The sequence below is a fragment of the Azolla caroliniana genome, unplaced genomic scaffold (assembly GCF_043228905.1).
Source record: "Azolla caroliniana isolate FFs.n. ecotype wild unplaced genomic scaffold, voAzoCaro1.0.p SCAF_9, whole genome shotgun sequence".
NCBI classification, from domain to species: Eukaryota; Viridiplantae; Streptophyta; class Polypodiopsida; order Salviniales; family Salviniaceae; genus Azolla; species Azolla caroliniana.
The window spans coordinates 6,269,165-6,292,721 of record NW_028230444.1 but is presented as its reverse complement, the minus strand read 5'-3'; the positions used below and the strand labels follow the sequence as shown (position 1 = coordinate 6,292,721).

Sequence of the window (23,557 nt, the reverse complement as noted above, 5' to 3'; positions counted from 1 at the left end):
TTTGTGTTCTAATATAAAAAGATAGAGTGGATCACGGTGTTGTTTTAATACAGATGATTTTATAGAATATTCTCAATGATTGCTAATGTGTTTACTTCTCTGGTCCTATCAGCAGATACCATGTATAGAAAGAGATTTTTCAAATTGCCAAAGCTACTGGATATATGCATTTTATATGGACACGAAAATCCAGTTTTAACACAACAACTGGTAAATCTCAACATTAAGTTGCAGAATATATAGATTATGATATTTCTTGAAAATCAAGGTGCTATGCATGAACTTGTAGATCTAGATTCCTGAGTACTGATGTAACTTATTAAAAGAGAGCGCAAAAGTTAAGATAAGGATATCTGATCAGGACTATGGAGTTAGGAAGGTTGGTGTATGATTGTGCAGTGAAATAGTGGATTCCATAATAATTCATGTTTCTATTCACCATGTTCGATTGAAGTCTTGTTCTATGATCTTGCGAATTGATATGACATGATCCATATTCGTCCATGCCTCTGTTCAAGCAGCATATATTTTAAGCAGTACAATAAATTGTCAAACCACTTTATAGATACTGTGGAACTTCACAATTCCAATATAGTTCTCTTTGTTAAAACTTCCCTTATATGGTATGCAAAGGTCCTATATGATATCCCTAGGCAACCTCCTCTTCCCCACCCACATCGTGCATGCCCACATGAATCCACCTTTTTTACTCCACAAAATGTAAGAAATGCCATTGATCGGTTACAAATTGGGAAGGCCCAGGATTGTGATGGATAGGTTGGTGAGCACTTTATCTATGCCCTTGACATCATCCTCCCATTGCTAGCACACATCTTTAATAGAGCCATGTGTGAAGGTTTCCCTACTAGATAGACTCAGCCTACCATTGTGCCAATCCTCAAAGTGGAGACCCCATGATGCCAAGCAACTATAGGATAATCATGATTGGCCATTACTTGGGTAAACTATATAGCTGGATTCTAAAATCCGAATTGAGTATATGGGCAGAGCGGAATAGCTGCCGTTCAGCTGGATAGGTAGGTTTTCGGAAGGAGTTCACAACTTTGGATCACATATTGACCCTCCGATCCCTTATCGAGGAGGGTAGAGCCCATAATAAGAGGATTTATTGCTGCTTTGTGGATTTCAAAACAGCCTTTGACACCGTGCCATGTGCTCAGCTTATGCAACGGCTAGAAGACCTTAGTGTTCCAATAGACATGCAGTGGGGAATCTATGCACTCTATGAATCCGTCTCAAAAAAAGTGTGGTCTTTCAAGGGTTTGTCAGAGGCTGTGGTTAGCACAATCGGAGTGAAGGATGCCCCCTATCACCCACTCTCTTCAGTCTCTATATAGACGAGGTATCACATTACATAGAGAGATTCAAGGGTGCGGGAGCATGGCTGGCAGGTATAGCTCTACTGTAAAGAATAACGTGCGGAAGCTTACAACCAAACACAATTGGCTCAATCGAACTCTACAAGATAGTTAGGAATACACAAAGAATGTAGAGAGAGAGAGAGAGCAGAAAACAAAAGTATATTTCTAAAATAATAACACTCTGTACATCAAAATGTGCTTAGTGAGCACTCTTTATACAAGTCCTCAAAAGGATTGACAGAAGTACTGACAGGTACTTCAATGCCCATAAATGAGCCACTGACATTGACTCCTAAAATATTCCTATTACTAAGAATAGGAATATAGGCCCTAATGGCCCATCGACCCGTCCCTCAGCCGACCAGCTGTCGGGTTCTTCAGCTGACTCTTGGTTATACAAATATTACTATATTCTGATTATATGCTGCTGATTTCTGACTCTCCAAAGGGACTTCAAAGACATCTAAATCCCTTAAAGCTATTTTGTACGGACAAAGGTTTGTCGATATGTTAGGTGTAAAGGCCCGTAGTTAACAAATTAGGTAATTATTCGTACATGTGAACACATTGCTCACTTGGACAGGACACCTCCTTTTGTAATGTGAACACACCTTTTTTAGGGTTAACTAATATAATAACCTTTTTCTCATGTACCAATTAAGGCGGTTGGGTACACCAAAGATCTGTGTGTCTCTACTCTCATCTCTACTACAGTCCTGTTTGCTGAACATCATCCCTCAATAGCTGCTCCCTCAAACATCTCTCTTTACCTTTAGCTATTTTTTTTTTAGATTCAGAATCAGCAGAAAACTCTTAATTTTTCATTCAATTCTTTCAGACCCTTTCCTATCTGTATTCTGTTCAATTTCTGAAGAAATCTGTCATAAATCTTGGGAGCAATGGCCTCCACTTCAAGTGAAGTGAAAAATATCTTTGAAATCAAGAGATTTGATGGAAAAGGTTTCGAATTGTGGAAAGAGCATATGCTGGGCATCCTCCTTATGAGAGATTGTGAAGATGCTCTCGTGGAAAAGAAACTAGAGAGCATGGAACACTCTGAATAAGAAAGCCATTACATATATTAAAATGGTTGTTTCTGATGAGATTCTTGTAGATATAAAGGGCTTGATTACTGCCCGTCAAGTATGGGAGAAACTTAAGACAACTTACGAGAATACTACTCCTGTGAATCATGTGCATTTGATCAGAAAACATGTCAGTATGAGGCTTGATGGGTCGGAAGGTGCAATAGAACATCTATCGTTATTCATAGGTACTCTCTCCCAACTACAAGATTTAGGATTACCAGCTTTCGATGACAAACTCGAAGCTATCTTCTTACTTATGACTTTACCCGATTAGATAGTGAAACATTAGTTGTTTCACTGTCTAATAGCACCAACTTGATCTTCGATGGTGTGCGGGGCTCTATTCTCAATGAAGAGATTAGAAGAAAATCTAACGGAGAAGGTAGTGGTTCAACATACAATATTAGGGGGAGATATGATAACAAGAACCCAAATGTAGGAGAAAGAAATAGAAGTAAGAGTAGAGGGAAAGGAAAACAACAAGATATCACATGCTATCAGTGTTGTAGATATTTGAAGATGGAACTAGAAAAGAAGAAGAATGTAGGAGAGAAGAAAAACAAAGATGATAAGTTTAATACAATAGAGAAAGCTAATACGGCTTCAAATGTTATCATTGAAGAGCTATTTGGTGAAGATGGTGATGTACTTTGTATTACAGGTGATGCCTTTATAGCTCATGTTCAAGACATGTAAATCACCAAAACAGATGTTATTGATGCTTTATTGTCAATTGATGATGGATTGACACAGACATGGATAGTAGACTCTGGGGCTTCTTTTCATGTTACTCCATGTTTGGAGTGCTTTACCACATTTGATGCAGGTAGTTATGGAAAAGTTTATCTTGGTAACAATAATGCTTACAATATTGATGGTATTGGCACCATACACTTGTCTTTGAATAATGGTCAAGAGCTTGTGCTCAAAGATGTCAGGTATGTACTTGGCATTAAGAAAAGTTTGCTCTCTGTAGGACAGATGGATTTGCATGGTTACACCACATTATTTGGTGGTGGATTGTGGAAACTTAAGAAAGGATCTATGGTTATTGTGAAAGGTTGCAAAAAGGGCACTCTCTACTGTATGCAATGTAAAGCTTTACTTGGAAGGTTTCTTGCTATTGCTGAATTTGACTCTCGTTTAGAGCTTTGGCATAAGAGGTTAGGACATATGTGCCAAAGACTTAAAGTTAAAGGATCAAAGCTGGTTTTTTGTAATGATTGTCTATTTGGCAAACAAGTGAGAAATTCTTATTATTCTGGTGTCTCTCGTAAACCAAATGTGCTAGATTTGGTGCATTCTGATGTATGTATGTAGCATGCTTGTAAAATCTTTGGGCTGTGCTGTATATTTTATTTCCTTTATTGATGATTATTCTAGGAAGATTTGGGTGTACTTGATGAAAAAAAAAGGTGATGCTTTTGATGCATTTAAATCTTTTCATGCATTTGTGACTACCCAAAAAGGGACAAAACTGAAATGTCTTAGAACAGATAATGGGGGTGAGTTTACATCTGCAGAATTTAAGTCTTTTTGTGACTTACATGGTATTAAAAGAGAGCTTACAGCTCCATATAACCCTTCGTCAAATGGGGTGGAGAAAGGTATAATAGGACATTTTGTGTGAGTGAATACGATGCATGCTGTCCACAGCTAATCTCCCTCATGAATTTTGGGGAGAAGCATTAAAAACCACGGTTCATATATGTAATTGTTCTCCCAACAAGTCCTTAAAGAATGGAATCCCCGAGGAGGTTTGGTCTGGCAAACCAGCCTCATATGACCATTTACGAATTTTTGGTTGTGATGCATTTGTACACATTAGAAGTGAGCTGAGAAACAAGCTTGATGCTAAGTCCACCATGGGCATTTTTATGGGCTATGGTGATGAAGGTGAAATGGGCTATAGGATTTGGTTAACTCAGTCTAGAAAAATTGTATGCAGCCGGGAAGTTGTTTTTAATGAAGAAAAATTGCTGAAAAATGCTTGTTCCTCTATTGGAAACTTTCAGCAATTACAACCATCTACAAAATCTGAAAATAAACCTCATGATGCTATACCAAAGGTTGAATATGATGATCGACCGGTTATCCTTGAGCCAGGAGAAGTTGGACAGCAAAGAGATGCTCATGAAGGTGTTGGACAATGAGATGAAGGTACTGAACAACAAAATATAGGTTTTGCACAACATGCTAGACATGGTTTACAACAGCCAGAATGTGCTGAAACTGATTTTCCTCCAGATTTAGAACCAATCCCAGAAAATACTGATCATTGGGTACGTAGGTCTAATCGTTTAAGGAGGCAGGTATATAGATATGACCCCTATTTGCATTATGTCATGTTGTTAGATGAAGGTGAACCTCTTACTTATAAAGAGGCAATGTCATGTGAACTTAGCAGTACGTGGGAGCTAGTAATGCAAGAAGAAATAAAATCTTTGTATGCAAATGATACTTGGGATCTTGTGTCCTTACGTGAAGGAAGGAAAGCTCTTTTGATTAAGTGGGTTTATAAAGTAAAGAAAATTGAAGGGAAACCAAAATACAAGGCAAGATTAGTTTCCAAGGGTTATGCACATAAGGAAGGCATTGACTTCCAAGAGGTCCTCTCTCCTGTTGTGAAGATGTGCTATTTGCTCTCACTTCAATGCTTAATCTGGAGTTGTACCAAATGGATGTAAAGACCACTTTTTTGCACGGTGATATTGATGAAGAGATCTACATGAAACAACCTAAGTGTTTTGTAGTCCCTAACAAGGAGCATTTGGTTGCAAACTAAAACGTAGCCTGTATGGCCTAAAACAAGCACCACCACAGTGGTATAAGAAGTTTGATACTTTTATGCTCAAGGTTTTGATCGTAGCTATGTAGATCATTGTTTATACACAAGAAAGGATATCAATGACAGTCCCATCATACTTGTTCTATATGTGGATGATATGTTGCTAGCTGGGAAAAGAAATACTAGTCTTGATGCTCTAAAAGAGCAACTGAAATCGGTCTTCTCTATGAAAAATTTGGGAAATGTAGAGCATATTTTGGGCATGAGAATCAATAGAAACAAAAAGGACAAATTGTTGTTTTTGTTACAAGAAAATTACATTGAAAAAGTGCTCAACAGATTTAATATGGCAGAAGCAAAGTCCCTTGGAGTTCCTTTGCCTTCATATCTTAAACTTAGCAAGGCTCATTGTCCAAAGGATGAGATGGAAGTCAATGCTATAAAGGGAATTCCTTATGCATCAACATGTGGTTCTCTAATGTATGCTATGGTAGCTACTCGTCCAGATATTGCTTATGCAGTGGGAGTTGTTAGTCACTATATGTCTAATCTTTGCAAAGCACATTGGGAGGCTGTCAAGTGTGTTTTCAGGTACCTTAAAGGTACACAGAGAAAATGTTTATGCTATGGGAAGGGTGCATTAAGTTTGCAAGGATATTGTGATGCAGATATGGCAGGTGACCTGGATACACACAAGTCTACTAGCAGGTATATATTTATAGTTGCTGGTGGAGCAATGTCTTGGTGCTCCAAATTGCAAAAGATTGTAGCATTGAGTACTACTGAAGTTGAATACATTTCAGCTACAAATGCTTCAAAGGAGTATTAACGTGGGAACTGGGTTTTATCAACTGGCTGAAAATGGAGACATTTATGTTTGGTATGCGGAAATGCAGCAATGGTTTGAGTCACATGGCATAAGCATAGATGCACTACCCCTATTCCATTATAGCTTGGATTGTCTCGATCTAAACATGATCAAATTGGAAGAGAATAGAGTGATCCGAATTGATATCATTAGCTTGGAAAAAAAACAAGATAACATGGATCAGCCCCAAAATATCACTTGGTATGAAGATGGTCCACTAAAATACATACTTTTTACACAGATTAGAAGATGGATTCATCATCAGCCGCCTTATATGGACATACATCTATCCTATGCGTTGCATAGTGTGATAGGGCAGCTATGAACTTCATCACATGGCTTAGAGATTGAGGTAGGTAGATATACACGAATACCTCTAGAAAAAAGAATTAAAAAATTGTGTCATCAAGGAGTGGAATCCAAAGAACACTATGTTTGTCACTGTAGTGTCTTTTATGAAATAAGAAGGAGATACCATTGCCTATTCAAACAAGGCTTTGGCCCACTATCCAAGGTAATGGAATATGAGGACCAACAGTGCCTAAGACGTTTCTTGATAGAACTCAAGAGACATAGGGACAAGTTGTTGAAGGACAATAGTGCAGCTATAGAAGCTCATCCACAAAGAAGAATCGCAACTTTCTTTAGCCCTATCACTTCTACTAACGGTACAAGTCAATCAAGGGATACACAAATGGGCTCCTAACCAGGACATAACAAAGGGGTTACAATAAATCGTGCAATAGCAATTTGTCGAGCACGTAAGCCCCTTCCCCACGAACCACGACCTTAACACCATTGTCATCGACGGATAAAGGCCATTATCTCCTGCCATTGCAAGCGCTTCCCTCACTTCGGAGACTTGCCCATTCTAGATCGACCTATGCTAGAGATATTTCGAAGACATCAATTATAATATATCTAACTTGAGAATCTTACAGGTGCCGAAAACTAGATTCTTTAGTTTGCTTTTATCTTATTTACTTTTATATTTACTTAGAAATATTTATTCTATTTTGGTTTGTCGTTCTCAAAGACGAGACAACACGTTAGATGTAATCCCTTGTTTGGTCTTATAGGCCATTTTCACCTCTTAGAAGACATTGATATATCTTTCTTTCTTTCATTCTTATGGAGGAAATATTATACGAACTTTGATTGCTACCATGTTGTATGCCTAAATATAAACACTGCATCCAATGAATGAACTACCAAGATATTTGTGCTATTTTAGAACATTTTTAGGGAGACAATGTTTCAGAAGCCTTCTATGAATTCTTGTGTATTATTTTAAACTTTTCAACACTTTCTAAGTTCAAGAGGTTAAAACTATTGGTTACATACATTTCTAAGACCCCATCACTGCTTCTAGTGTAAATGGAGTACCGCTCATATTCCAGTTATATGAAAAAAGGTCGAGAGTACCACTCATATCCCATTAGAGAGTAGTATAAAAGGTTGAGGATCTTGGTCAGGATTTTTGTTTCTGTTATTTACAATGTAACCTATGGTTTAGTTTTCACCAGAGTACCATACCTTTGGTTTGGAGTCGAAACTCTGGTTTACCTTATCCTCATCCTACTAGGCTGAAGACTTTGCCATTATATTTTAATATTCATTAATGCAAATTCCTTACCTTTGTTCATATTGTATGACTATTTATCTTGACGGTCTTATGAATCAAAATTTTGCAGGTACATAATGCTTTAAGCTCCATCAAACAACTGCATAATGATCTGGCAAATGTTGTAGCTTCACTCTCCACGACAATGCATGCCATTTACCAACTATGCTTATCTATGGTATTGCTGAATTTCATTTTTCCTATTTTAATGTATCAATATCAGGTCTTTAGATATGGCAATACTCAAGCTTAATTTTTTTAGTCAATCCTATAGGTTGAAGCAATTTTATTTGAGAGCATATTTCGTCTTGTGGAGATATTTCTATGATTTAATTGGAGATGCAAATGGATGAAAGACAATGTATTAAGACATGATTAGTGAAAAGATCAATAACACGAGTTCTGTTATAGAAAATTCCTTGAAAAAAGAAATGTTGATAATTAATCAAAATTTCTTGTTAGAATTAGAATTAGAATTTTTATCGTCCATAAAGAGGCCAATTTTGACCTATGGGACCATAGTATACATGTGTTCTTGATATGTGTCTCCTTCTGAAGAAGGGGTATTCATACATTGGAGCAAAAAGTCTCTATGTGAATAAAGCATACACATATGAGCTCAACCTTCTTGGTGGTGTCTTAAGTATGGCACTTAAGTTATCACTCCTGCTTAGTATGTCGGCATATCTTGAACGAATTGCACTATATGTCGAGCATGTGAAGAGCAAGTGACATTCATCCTCTACCATGCCTTCATTGCATACTTTGCATGTCTTCAAGTTCGTTACATTTTAATACCATGATGCAACTTCAATACCTAACTTTTGAGATCGAGTGCGAGGTAGTGTAAGGGCTCTATGAGCATTACTACTCATATTGTTAATGAGATAAGGTGGGATACGATCAATAGACATTCTTGCTTTATATTGAGACCTTCTTGGTGGTGTCTTAAGTATGACACTTGAGTTATCACTCCCTCTTAGTATTTTGGCATATCTTGAACGAATTGCACTATATGTCGAGCATGTGAAGAGCAAGTGACATTCATCCTCTAGCATGCCTTCATTGCATACTTTGCATGTATTCAAGTTCGTTACATTTTAATACCATGATGCAACTTCAATACCTAACTTGTGAGATCGAGTGCGAAGTAGTGTAAGGGCTCTACGAGCATTACTACTCATATTGTTAATGAGATAAGGTTCGATATGATCAATAGGCATTCTTGCTTTATATTGAGACCAACATTTAGGGTTGACATTTGCAATGTAGTATTCTAGCTTTGTCCTCTTAGCATCTTCCCACTTCATCCTTAATGATTCCACCAACCTTTCCTCAATCATTACATAATGCATAGCATTGCCTGAAAGCTCTAAAAGATCATCCACACCCCATCTTCTAAACCATTTCCTTATGTCAATAACCTAACCGGATGAGAGAATCTTACTTTTATGATTCTTTTGTAGCTTACATCCAACATTCCAAGCAAGATGTGGTAATCGATGATTCGGCATATTCTTGACTTTTGTAATGTATTTATATACTCTTTGGAGTGCCAATAACTCTATGGGTTGAACACATGTTTCCAAGAGCATAACCTAGTAAGAGGTAGTGCATTTAATTCCTAATTGCCTCCTTAAAAACATCTTTTGAATTTTCTCAATCTCATTCCATGCATTAAGAGAGATGGTGCCACCCCATACTTCTACTCCATAAAGCAATACTTGAGTTACCATGGCATTGAACAACATTAGTTTTACTTCCCATCCACAAGTATCACTTTGGTTGCATGGGTTCTCCAAAAGGTAATACAATTTTCAACCGGCTTGGAGCTTGGAATCAAAGCATGCACTCCATTTATTTTTGGCGGGTACATCAATACCAAGACATTTAAAGTTTCAAACAAATTGTATATTTTCCCCTCTATATCTGAGCATAGGGTAATGATGAGGTTGGATGGTTTGCTCTACCATCATTTTTGTTTTCTGCACATTCACTGCTAGTCCACTACTATGGCAAAATTCTTCTAATACCCCAAGTAAATGTTGCATACTATCAACATCATATGAGGAGAGTACCAGATCATCTGCATATAGAAGAAATAAGATAACATGTTGCATCAATTTGGGGGCATTCAATCCTTCTTCTCTTGCAACCTTATTCACCACTTCTTCTAATTTATCAATACATAAGTCAAAGAGTGTTGGTGATAGTGGACATCCTTGCTTGACCCCCATGTTACTTAAAAAGTGCTTTGAGAATTCACTATCCATTTGTAGTTGGCATTTAACTTGTTCATATAGGCGTGCAATAGCAACTCGGTACTCTAATGGCATGCCAATCTCTACCATTCTATTCCAAAGCTCACTTCGTGATACGGTATCAAAAACTTTCTTGAAATCAACAAAACAACAATAAAGTGTTTTTCCTTGTAGTCGTCTCTCTTCCATGATTACTCTCAATGTTACCAAATGATCTATAGTGGAGTGTTTTGGTCTAAATCCTGCTTGCCCAAGTGCTCTTTTGCATGTACTTTCAGCCCATGTGCTTATCTTTTGCTCCATAATAGTGCTATATAATTTAGCAATAGTTAGCGCACCATTATTGTACGATAATTTGATACTTGATTCTTATCTCCGGCGTTAAATATTTGTTTAATCCAATCCATAAGCCAATCATTTGGAAATCCTTGTTTTATAGCTCGCTCTATAATTGTCATTATCCAATGATGAGTATGTGGCATTGTCCATTTTAAAAGCTCACTTGAGACGTAGGTTGCATCTGCTGCTTTCCCACTTGCCATCGTCTTTATTCTCTTATTGACATCATCAATATCAATACATGTAATGCATGGTGTTTCAATTTTCTCAACCATAAGGGCCACACCTTCATGCATATATAGCCTTTGTACATAGTCTAACATCTCTTCATTTGTAAAGTGACGTTTCACATCTTCTTTCTTACCCTTAAGTTGTCCCCATGCTAATTTTGGTTTGAGCTTAAACAAGTTTTTCTTTTTTATCTCTTGCATTTGGAAATATCTTCTTTTCTTTTGCCTCACTACTTTCTTTTATAGGTGCCATGTAACAATCTTTTCATTTTCCCCGTCTATGGACTTAAACCATTTGAGATACATCTTACATTCATCGTCGAACCAAGAATTACATGGAAAACTACGCATCTTATGCCCACCCACATGCCTCTTAAAGTATTGATATCCAACCTTAAGGATGATATCCTTCAAATGTTGCCAATATTCTTTAACATTGTTGCTTAGAGAAACATTTAACAAATGGTTCTCCACTTCATTTGCATACATCTCTTTTCGTCTTTCTCTCCATGGCATCTATTGGTGAAATGTGGAATTGCAAGCTCTATGTACAATGGCTTGTGGTTTGAGTTCGGAGATAGAGAACCAACTTTAAACACATTCACCAATGATAGATTACAGGACGACATTAATGCGTAATCAACCACACTTCCTCCACCCGAGGATGGTAAACATGTGAGCACATTGTTGATGTGAAAAGAAGCAAACTATTGGGTAGTTTTGGCACTAGCATTAATAACATCTCAATGTTTTACTTCTTTACAAAGCGATTATTTGAGAAGGCACTCGCCAAAAATCTTTGGTAGATATGATTTATTATTACACTCAAGTTGAATTTGATAGGTCTTTTGAAGCTTAATTGCTTATCGAAATGACATGGAATTAACACTCAGGTTGCTCAAATATCCTTCCTGAAAAGAAGGATTCTCCAAGATAAAAATGGTTTAATCTTTGAGTCTAGGTTGTTGATTGTTGAGAAAAAATTCCATAGGCTCATCAACATTGTTAGAACTTAGGTAGTTTAGGGTTTGGAAAATCCATACCCATCTTTGAAAAATGGGGCTTATTCAAAGAGTATATTAGAAGTAAGAAGGAAGGGAAATATAGGACGGAAGGTGGGTGGAATGGGTGGTTGTCGTATGCCTGCTTTTGCCTTTGCTGTGTGACTGCCAAATTATACTGCAGGGCGTGTTGTAGTAGTGGGCTAGTGGTATTGCAAGTAGAGCCGCCATTCTGTTGCAGCTGCGTGCTGGGGGTTCACCAGTACCGATTGGGGGTCCAGAGGCAGTCGAGGATCTCAAACATATAGCGTGCGGAAAGGGCTGATCTGGGTTGATGCTTGCACGGATGTGTTGTATGCATGGATTGCAAAAAGTAGGTTCTGATCCCAATCCTGATGGACAGGATCCACATAGGCAGAGATGATCCGCTTGATCGTCTTGTTCATGTGCTTGGTCAGGCCATTCGTTTGTGGTTGATTGGGGGATGTGAACAGCTGCTTGATCCATAGGCTCTGGGTGAGCGTGCACATGACTTCGCCCCTGAACTGGGGACCTTGGTCAGATAGAAGCTGTAGTGGACATCCGTGGGGGAAGATTAATTTGTCTGAGAGAGCTCGGGCCAATTTATTGGCTGTGGTGTCTGGAAGAGGAATAGCTTCGCACCACCTAGTGAGGTATTCTGTTATCACCAATATGTACCTATTACCTTGTGCCTATGTAGGAAAAGGACGCAGGAGGTGGGTATGTAGACACTGTGGGGCTTGATCTCTTGTTGCGAAGTAGAGGACGTGGTTAATGATTATGAATTTGTCATGGCCAGGTAGATGCTGACCCACTTGAATGGTGTGTATGATGTTGCAGATCCCTTCATCTATTTGTTGGGCTTGCATGAGTTGGGCTGGATCATGGGGAAGATCGGCGAAATGGGGAGGAATTGGATGGCTTGATGCTCGGTGCGAGAGAGGCTATCCACCAATACATTGTTAGTGCCCTTCCTGTAAATGAGCACAAAATTGTACTCATGGACGGCAAGGGCCCACCTCAACAAACGACCAGGGGGGTGGTTCTTGAGGTAGTCCGATGAGGGGTTGATGATCTGTCTCAACTTGGACTATCATCCTGAGGAGGTATGGGTGTAGCTTCTGGAATGACCATACCACCGCCAATAGTTCATTTTCGGTCGTCGAGTAGTTTTGCTTGGCTGCTGTTAGGGCACAGCCAATAAAGGAGATGGTCTGCCAATGGCCTTGCTTGTCTTACTGTAGAGGGTGGCCCCCAGGTGTGTATTAGATGATGCATGGGTGCGATGAGGCTGAGGGGTTGCATTAGGTGTGGGAGAAGAGTATGTCATCTCCACCAATATGTAGTATACACACGAAGCAAGAAGGAAGGGAAATCTACTCTGCCCTTTTTGGTGAGCAGACACTCCGCTTACGTATTAGGCCCAAAAGGGTTATTACACATGCTCACATGGCACCTAATTGTCACACATGGCGGCCACATGAGTGGCTGCATGGGCTAAGCGCATGGCGTCTTGCATGGCTACTCCACATTTTGAGATACACCAAAGCTTCGAAAACACTTCAACTTATCTGTATAGAACAATGCTAGATCGATATACTTGGAAAGAATCTATATCTGTATAGAACAATGCTACTCCACATTTTGAGATACACCAAAGCTTCGAAAACACTCTAACTTATCTGTATAGAACAATGCTAGATCGATATACTTGGAAGGAATCTATATGTCCATTCCATATTATCAATTTCAACGAATTCTCAAAAGGTTTGAATGAATTTAAGATCTCATTGATCTTTTGGAAAGACAATATCTTTGATAACTGGAGCCTATTCAGAGGGTAACCAAATGAATTAGTCTCAGCATTCTGGGGAGTAACCAAATGAAGTCTGGTTTACCATCTTAATGAACATGTTGCATTATCGAAGGAGTTGGAAGAAAGAAAGATATATTAACGTCTTTTAAGAGGCCAAAATGGCCTATAAGACCAAATAAGAGATTACATCTTAAGTGTTGTCTTGTCTTTGAGAACAAATCAAAATAAAATAAATATTACACAGTAAATATAAAAGTAAATAACATGAAATGAAAATTAATGAGGGAATTTGGTTTTTGGCACATGTGAGATCCTCAAGTTAGGTATATTGTAGCTTTTGTCTTCGAAAGGTCTCTAGCATAGGTCGATCCAGAATGGAAATGTCTCCGAAGCGAGGGAAACACCTACGATGGCGGGAGATAATGGCTTTTATCTGTCGATGACAAGGGTGTCGAGGTCGTGGTCTATGGGGCCAAGGCCTACGTGCACGGCAAATTGCCATTGCCCAATCAATTGTAACCCCTTTGTTATGTCCTGGTCGGGAGCCCATTTGTGTATCCCGGGGTTGACTTCTAGCATTAGGAGTGATGGGGCTAAAGAAAGTTGTGATTGTTCTTTGTGGATGAGCTTGTGTGGCTGTATTCTTCAACAACTTTTCCCGATGTCTCTTGAGCTCTAGGAAGCAAAGTCCTAGGCATCGTTGGTCCTCATATTCCATTACCTTGCGTAGTGGGCCAAAGCCTTGTTTAAAGAGGCAATGGTATCTCCCTCTGATTTCATAAAAGACACTACAATGATAAACATAGTGTTCTTCAGATTCCACTCCTTGATGACACAATTGGCAGATTCCACTTAAGATGTAATCTCTTATTTGGTCTTATAGGCAATTTTGGCCTCTTAAAAGACATTAATATATCTTTCTTTCTTTCTTTCTTTCTTCTAGAGGTAGTTGTGTATATCTGCCTACCTCAATTTGTAGCTGATGTGATGAAGTTCGCAGCTGCCCTATCACACTACGTAGCGCATAGGATAGATGTATGTCCATATAAGGTGGCCTGATGACAAATCCATCCTCCGATGTATGTAAGAAGTGTGTCTTATAGTGGGCCACCTTTGTACCAAGTGGTATTTTGGGGCTGATCCATGTTATCTTGCTTTTCAAGTTAATAATATCAGTTCGGGTCACTCTATTCTTTTCCACTTTGTTCAGGATCATCCGTTCTTGGAAGCAAAGGATCAGTATCGTGTCCCAACATATTTGAATCAATATCTCAGGCTTATCTTTATGATAGTTTGTGAAATATGAGTACAGATGGAAATTCATATTTGAATCTTCCATTAAGTAATAACTTGGAGAGTGGTGCTCTATGGTGAAAAAGAAAAGCACCAGGAATCAAAGTGAAAATTCAGAACTGTTGATATTACCCCACCGGATGAAGATTAGGCCATTTTGGCTTCTTAGAAGATGTTAATATATCTTTCTTTCTTTGGTCTCATAGGCTGTTTTGGCCCGTTTAGAACTTTAATGTATCTTGTTTTTGTATGGGGTGGAAATTTGGGGCAAAGCCTCCAAAGGTCACATAACTGGGGAGATTCGAAGAGGCTTGTAGTCTAGATTATTGCTTGCTTAATAAGGAGCAAAGCATCAGTGCCCGATGATATAATCCAGGCTAAGATTGGCGCAGCCCCACAGTGATAGAGGCTATCCTGATCAATGACTGGTATGTATCTAATGATTTAGGGCCTCCCAATGCAAAAGTACTCAAAATCGACACTCATGTACATCAAAACAATCAGTAGAACAATGATTTGAAAGCTGTTTTGAGTTATTTACTAAATCCAAATAATGAAATACATGATATCTTGAAATTAGATGTGTATTTTTTTAATCAGCCATGAAACCATTAAACTCCAGTCATAGAAGTTTGGTAGTGATGTCAACAAGAGATATATCACTTATTGTTTTCAATCTACATTTCAGGTGGGCGAGCAAACATCCAAATCTATGATACTGAAGGTCCAGGATGAACTGATTGAGGTAATTTGATATAAGCCTTGAATTTGAAGGTTTTCTTTTTGAAAATTTGTAAAGTGGAAATGACATATTTTACTGAGAATTACTTATAATCAACTGCCTTTCTTGAGGTAAATTCATCTGATCCTACCGGACACATGTCTCTTTGCTTTTCTCTTGCTTTTCAATGACAAAATAGCTATAAAGTAGCCTTCTAGCCTCCTTAACTCACACATGGAATGACAAAATTGAAGGTGTACTGTGATAATATCACTGTAATATTTGGAATAAAGTAATTAGTTATGTCGGGAGTTTTTGTGTTGCAAATATGGAAGAAGAGGGTGTGCTCACTTTGAATCAAGTAAACATGTAGAAAACTGAACAAATTTAGGAGTGCTCTGAGCATAACAACTGCAAGCTGAAACTGATGGCCGACTCATTTAAACAAAAATATATGTGGAAAACCTGAGAAAGATTGATCTGGGACATAAAACTCTAGAACTGCATTTTAGGAGTTGAGGTATTATTTTCCAGCTAGATTTGGCATTGTCTTTTTCAGTCTAGGCACTATTTTAACTAGATTTGATACCATTTTGAAAGAATTTGATCTTATTTTAACTATTTAGAAAAAATCTCAAGATGTCTGCAATTTTCTTTAAGGGTACATATGATATAGTTTTACTCGTGAGTGCAGAGGTTGTTTTATCTGATTTAGGTCTGTATAACACAGACAAAGAGGGCGGAGGAAAGAGGAGGCCAAAATGGCCTATGATTCCAATAAACCGATCTAGAGATTAACTTCCTTTAACAGGCCAAAATGGTTTAGAACACCAAACGAGAGATTACATTTTAATTTGTTGTCTGGCTTTGAGAACAAAAAACCAGAATAAATGTAACTAAAAAAGTGCCAACCAGGTCTCAACTTTTATTTAGGGAGGCCGCAAAGCTGTTGGATAACAGTCACTGATTGGAATAATGCCTCAGGATGATTTTTGGAGATGGTTTACAATCATGACGTGCATAACTAGTGTGTATAAGAGTTTTAGTGACTGAACTTTGTATCCAAGGTTCGTTGGTGCTATGAAACAAGGCTATGAAGAAGTTCAATAAGCACATCTGGGTTTGTGTCCTGCAGATTGAACAAGGTGAGCAATGATCTGGTGAATGTATGGCCCATGTGCCTTATATGTATCCTAGGACTCACATTCTTCATCGTCATGGGTATTAATTTGCACTCTCTCTTGTTACTCCTCTTCATGTTAGTGAAGGTAAGGAGCTATGGAAGAAATCAATGATGTGCGATTGTCGTTGCATCCCACATTCTATAAGGATTGATAAGCTTTTGAAGCTTGAGCAAGATTTGGCCAAACTATGGTGTCAGCCTTCTCCATAATTTATCAAATGGTGATGGAGGCCACATGCTTCTTGCTGATGTGGTTGAAAGCAAGGAACCTACACACAAAATGTTCCTTGCTTTTGATCTCTCCTACAAATAATTTGCAGAAGCTTTCTGGTCTAGGTGTGTGAAGTGCTCACACTGCTTCAATCTCTAGTTGGTGGGAGGAAACTCGGAGTTGGCATATTGCTTTGCGAGCAATATGGGGTATGTAGACATCCATGTATCTCTGTCTTTATATGAATCCATCCTCAGAGAAGTTCATCTCTGGGGGAACTGGCTCCTGTGTGGGGGAAGTTTTTTTTGGTATAGAGCTGCCATAGATCTTGCAACAATACCTTGTTTCTTTCATAATTTTGGAGAGGGGTACAATATGGGAAGAGTGGCAAGTTTTCGATGTCGAGGCCATGGTTGTTGAACCACTTCATGAACTGTGAGGTGTGTTCTGTTGGTGCCATTTTCTCCGATACTTTGAACGTCTAATGTGTTATTCTCTGAGGTGGCAACGTTTAAATCCGGTTGATGACATTCGCTGTCTGGAATAATGATTCTACCATCAGGGGGGTTGCGGCCAATTCAGCACAGATGATCTCGTGTGGGATGATTCTTTGCCATATATCATCTGTTACAATACAACATCATGACTAGTGGAGACACTGTTTGTCCACATGTAGATGTGGATGCACTGTATACAAGGCAGGGTCCATGGCGTTGAATAACTGTACTTTGGTACATGGTTCTTGTAAGTGGAGAAAGAAGAAGAAAGAAAGATATATTAATGTCTTTTAAAAGGCCTAATATGGCCTATAAGCCAAACAAGAAATTACATCTTAAAATGTTGTCTCATCTTTGAGAACAGGAAACCAAAATAAACGTTAAGTAGGTAGAAAAAGAAAATGAAATGGAAAAAAGATGTGACTAAAGAATCTTGTCATCTATGCATGTAAGAGTTGCAGGTCAGATATATTGTACTTTTTGTCTTCGAAAGATCTCTAGCATACGTCAACCCAGAATATGGAGAGGTCTCTAAAGTGAGGGAAGCACCTGTGATGGTGGGAGATAATGGCCAAATATGACCTATGAGACAAAAAATATAACATTTTCAAGAAAATAAGTTGCGATTCTGGATAGTCAAGAACTTTACTAATGGATGTTGCAATTGAGAGTGCACACTGTGATTGTGAGAGAAATTCGTGCAAGGATTAGGTTTGGTCAAAGATGTGTGAAAAGCACGTTGAATGTGATCAAAGGTAGAGGTTTGTATCAAAGTGTGATACTCATACTCTCGAACTTGTTTAGGGCACAATGTATATAATCAGTTACTCTCATCACTTGTATTCCAATGACCTGTCTCACATCATAGTGAGCGTGATCTAAGACGCATGGGAGCAATGGTTCGGATTGCAGACAACGGGATGGGGACTAACATGTATTGATGTGTGCAATTTCCCTGTTTGGCGAAGAATATGGTTTTTGTAGTTAGGTGCAACATATGTAGTGTAATGTGAAGCAGGAGCCTCCACATTTTTTCCATGTTATGATACATTGGCGTTGCAAAAGGGCCTCATTCATAGATAATTTTAGTGATGTATCATGAAGTGAGCGTGTTGCAACCTATCTTCCAAACCATTTTTCCATATCTTGCATCCGGCTGGAACAATTGTTTTTGTTTTTAAGTGCCATTTGTATCTTTTTGCTTGTTTCCCATGCAATTCTAGGAAGGTAATGTGAGGGACTTTTTTGAACCTTAAGCATGTATTCAATAACCCTTTCTATAGCCATGATCTCAATAGGATGTGATTCCATCTCAATGATTTTGTATGGTGTTTGTTTCTTGACATGGAGACACTTTATAAGAAAATGCTTTCTACAAAGAGAGCGAGAGAGAGAGAATTATGCCATATTTGAGATGGCTATTTGGAGGCCTTGGGGCTGTTAGTTTGATATACTGATGTGGCTACATGTGCTTGTTTGGAATTGATATAATCTCGCAAAGATGTGTGAAAGTAGGGATTTGAACCCATGAACTTATGTTGGTAGTCTACGGTAAGCCCATTATTATAAAAGGAGAGGAGGTAGGCTGAGAGATCTTAAGTTATTTATTGTTGTGGAAGGTTGTGATGTATGAATGATTGGTACAGATGTTGACCTTTGCAATCAATGTATTGATTTCTATCCATGCACTCGTGGACGTATACCCAGATAGTGCCAAAATATTGGTTCATCAGAGGTATTGAATCTTTTTTTTATTCATCTTTTTATTCATTTGTCCATCAGTTACCTGATTAATTATTTTTGGTTGTTTTAGCAATGAAAAATTTGAGATTTTGAGGATATTTGCTGCAATGCATGATACTTTGTTACCAACTGTGCGAAAAGCTCTTTCTCACTTGGGAGGAAGCATAGCAGAAATTCAGATGAGCCATTTAAGGAGGCTTAGGTTTAAAACCATCGAGATTGTTTGGAGGATATTCTGTATTTCTTATCTCAGTGATATTGATGCGGTACTTGGGAATGGTACGGGAATTTCACAGAATGGCTTGTATAATCCATTGGCAAGAGGCGAGGAATTTCTGCAAGCTTTATCTTCGATGGTCGAAGGACCTGATGATTTCCCTCTGATGGAAGATTTTGTGAACAATGGAGCCCTATTAAGAAATATTGAAAAGAAGTATAAACTTTTGGATAGAGTGAACAACATTCGCAAGAGAGGTGACATTGCTCGTTTCTACCTGTATTCTCATATATGATCTCCTTTCAAAATTTCCACGGAAACTTTATTCTTGCTTTTCCACGGGCATCAGCTTGTTGGAATAGTAAAATAATTATAGTTTCCAATACTATAGTCACAATTAAAATAAATAGAAAATGTATACATGTTTTCACATTGAAAAGTTTGTTTTGAAATGCTGACCATATTTCAATGTGTATGTGCTTGCAGGCATGATTACCTTAGATGGTGTTCAGTATGATTATGTTGAGGGAATAATTGGGCACTCATTTTCTGCTATGGGCTCCATCACACTGCCAGATGGCCCCGTTTCAAAATCTCCACACATTCCTGAAGATGATATTTTATATGAATCAAAGATAACGCATATCAAGGACATCCTCCCCGATTATGGCCGTGGATTTATTGCCGCATGTCTTGAAGCATACAATGATGATCCAGAAGAAGTTATCCAGAGAATCTTAGAAGGTACACTTCATCCCAGTCTTGAATCTCTTGACATTTCCTTGGAGAAAAAGCCGGAGGTTTTTGCTTCCAGTATGTCAGCAAAAGATAAAGGCAAAGGAAAGATTGACGAAACATATTTAAATAGCTCAAAGAATATTTCAAGTGCCAAGGGTGGGAATCATGATGCAAAAGCTCCCAATATTTCAGCAAAAGATAAAGGCAAAGGGAAGATTGATGAAACTCTTTTATATAGCTCAAAGGATATTTCGAGTTCCAAGGGTGGCCTTCATGATGCAAATGGTTTAAAACAGAGGCAGAATTCCTCAATTTCAGCAAGTAGCTCAAGTGTTCAGGAAGGTGGTATCAATTCTCCTTTAAGACCACCATTTAATGAGCATGAAAAACACTTGAGAGGGCGTTTTATACGGAAGTCGAATGGGGATGCAAATGCAATGGATTTACTTGACATTCACGATGTGGAAGATACTCTCCGTACAGTCGCTTATGCAACCCAATATGATGATGAGTATGATGACTCTTTCGATGACCTTAACACGAACATTGCGGATGGGATCGAGGAGACGGAGGCCCTTGGTGATAGGTTAAAGTCAAGATTGTCTCTAGAAGATCCTAGTGGAGGCAGGAATAACTGGGTAGACAAGGATAGTAGACATTATCAGAAGGCCACCTCCACATCTGGAAATAGTAGTAGTGTGTCGTGGGAGTCGATGAAGAAAGCCCAAGTACCTTTGGAAAGAGGAAGAGGGGACGGAGGTGAAGGTGGAGGTGGAGGTAGAGGTGTGGGTGTGGGTAGGGGTAGTGGTAAGGGTAGGGGTAGGGGAGAGAAGCCAAAGGGTCAATTTTTTGTGAAAGATGGGAAGAACTACAGCTATAAGGTTGCTGGCTCTGTGACAGTTGCAAATGTCAAGGAAGCGGAAGACCTTGCAAGGGTAGCTGAGGAGACTATTCATGGTCTAGGAAGAGGCGGCAATGTTCCCACATTCAATGATCAACCCACATCCACACAGAAAAGGAATATTTCTAATCAAACTGATGCTGATTCAATGCATGGGGCAGTATCTGGGCATGGGAGTCTACCTCATACTCATGGAAGAGGTGGTCCAAGAAGGGGTTATGATCAACACCATAGGAAAGATCGTGCAATGAAGAAACACTTTTCAAGCATCGGAGGGTTGTAATGACCTTTTTTCGTCTTTCTGCAGAGTTGTGAACCACCTTACAGAATTTATTGCAATAATTCAATTGCAATCCCAGGAGCAAGAGTCAAGATGTATCCTCACTGATATGTATTGCTGAAATGAGACAGTGATTATCATCGTTATAAATGAGAATGGATAGTTTTGCGAGATTATTGCATTGTATTTTGATGTGTGCTGGGAAGAATGAGACACCAATGTATTTCACATAGCATTGGGAAGGTTTTTGGCATTATATGGTGATGTCAATGTTGACTACTGCGCATGAATGAAAATAACCCACTTAGCATTGGGAAGGTTTTTTGAGTTATATGGTGATGTCCATGCTGACTACTGCGCATGAATGAAAATAGCCCACTAATTTCTGCATAGCTTGAAAAACATAAAAAGGAAAATGAGAAAGAGAGCATCGAATATTTGTACAAACAAGCTCAAATATGTGTAGATCATGTATAGAAGGGAGCGATCAGCACTTTAGGTAGGTTTTCCATGATATCTATGACCTATTGATTAAATTTTGTAAAAATAAGGATTCATATCATATATACTTGTAATGTGATATGTAATATGAATTTCAAATTGATTTTTGCGCTTATTACTTGATATTTTCTTTTATAATTTTAGCTATATATAACAGTGTGGGTGTTCAAATTTTAGAGGCATTATAATTAAATGTCAAATTACAGTCATTATTGATAATCAACCAATATGTGATATGGAATAGGTGTTACTGGAAAGTGCCTATACTCTTGTTTCCTTTGCTTTTCATTAAAATGGTTATTTGTTCCTTTTCTTTTGTAGAAACAGTTGATCAGTATATAGTGTTCCTTGGTATATGTTTTATATTTTTATTCTATCATTAGGGAAGTAGGCGTGATTGCTATGCATGATTGATCAATTGCATTGTTATTCCATTGTGTGATTATTATTGCAATACAAATTTCATGTCAACAAGCAAGATTTCGTTCCACTCATTGACAACATTTTTCGTTTTGTCCAAGTGGTATTATGAATCTTCAGTTGTAGGTTATCCACCCATCCTTAGTAAATTGTTGAGAACTTTGTTTGGGAGAATTGCGTTTATTGTGTGTTGTTTATGCAGAAACAAATAATTTCATAGACCTAGAAACTACTATAGTGCTATCTTCCACATTTAGGATCCTTTGCCTTGACTTCAACCGTGTTGCCTCCTTGGATTATGGTTGTAATGCATCATAAGACAACACTATTGCGTTACAAGTACCTTCATGGTATCATAGGTTTTCTTGAATTGGATTAGTTATTTGAGGAGGATTGTATAATAGGAGCTAGAGCTTTAAAGGTAGAGTGTTTCTTATTGCAACCTTTCTTCATTGGAGAAGGCTTTATTGGTCTTTTGGGTATATATGTTGGTCTACTAGAAACATTTACTACTAGGATGCAACATTCTTTGTAGCAAAAATATTGATTAGTTTTCTCGTCTCAAGTATGTCATGTGACATTCAACATTTTGGTGGTGATTTTTATTTTTTTTCTTTTCTCCAAAAAGATTTCCTTCATTAGTATTAAGAAAAAACGTTGGAAGGCTACAAAATGTACAATTAGAGTGTTATATAAAAAAAGGATGATCAGGGCAAGGGCCAAGGGTGATGATATTTCCAAATTGGTCCTTGAGAGGAGACTGTTAATAGAGGCAACTTCCTCCATAACTACAGTATTTTTTTCCTTTTCTTAAGAACAACCTCCGAAGAGCCCGACATATTGTCATATTCCCCACACATTACCGCTAATAAGCTCTCCCATAATTCCGGCAATATATCTGAGAGAAGGGGAATTATGGAATCATATCGTCTTTTACAACGATACTTCCATAAGGTCCATAATGTAATTGTAGATACTGTTTTCCATACATGGGTTGCACGCATTTGCTTTCGAGGTTTCTGAAAAAGGGACAAAGATATTAGATGCATGTTGATGATTGTCTTAGCCTCTAGAGCATCATTTGCCTCATACAATAAGAGACTGGAATGGAGAACCCCCCATACCGTTGATCCCAACGAGAAGAGGCAACCTGCATTAATTGTCAGGAATAAAGAAAGAACTTTATTCTATACCTGCCGGGCTAGTGAACATGACCAAAGACCATGCTTGGTAGTTTCCAACAAGTCACCGCAATAACTACATTGTCTAAAACGGCTGCCACATTTCCGTTCAATGACTAACCTACTGGTAGTGCTGCATGTAGTAAAAGCCATTTGAAGAGAATGTATTTTGTTGGTCCCTTAAAGGACCAAATCCATTTCTAATAAGCCTTCAAATTATTGTTTGAAACACACCACTTACTCCAGTGCTTTT

The 23,557-nt window shown here is 38.3% G+C and overlaps 1 protein-coding gene across 1 annotated transcript; it reads left to right on the top strand.

The window, feature by feature from the left end:
• Window positions 1-115: 115 nt before the first annotated feature.
• On the top strand, window positions 116-21,813 carry LOC147860032 (Ubiquitin system component Cue protein). Its single transcript, XM_087324223.1, has 6 exons — window positions 116-210; window positions 7,821-7,928; window positions 15,400-15,456; window positions 18,970-19,058; window positions 19,137-19,540; window positions 19,770-21,813. Exons 1-6 carry the CDS (start codon window positions 121-123, stop codon window positions 21,203-21,205), a joined length of 2,184 nt encoding a protein of 727 aa, XP_087180349.1. The 5' UTR covers window positions 116-120; the 3' UTR covers window positions 21,206-21,813.
• The last annotated feature ends 1,744 nt before the right edge of the window (window positions 21,814-23,557 follow it).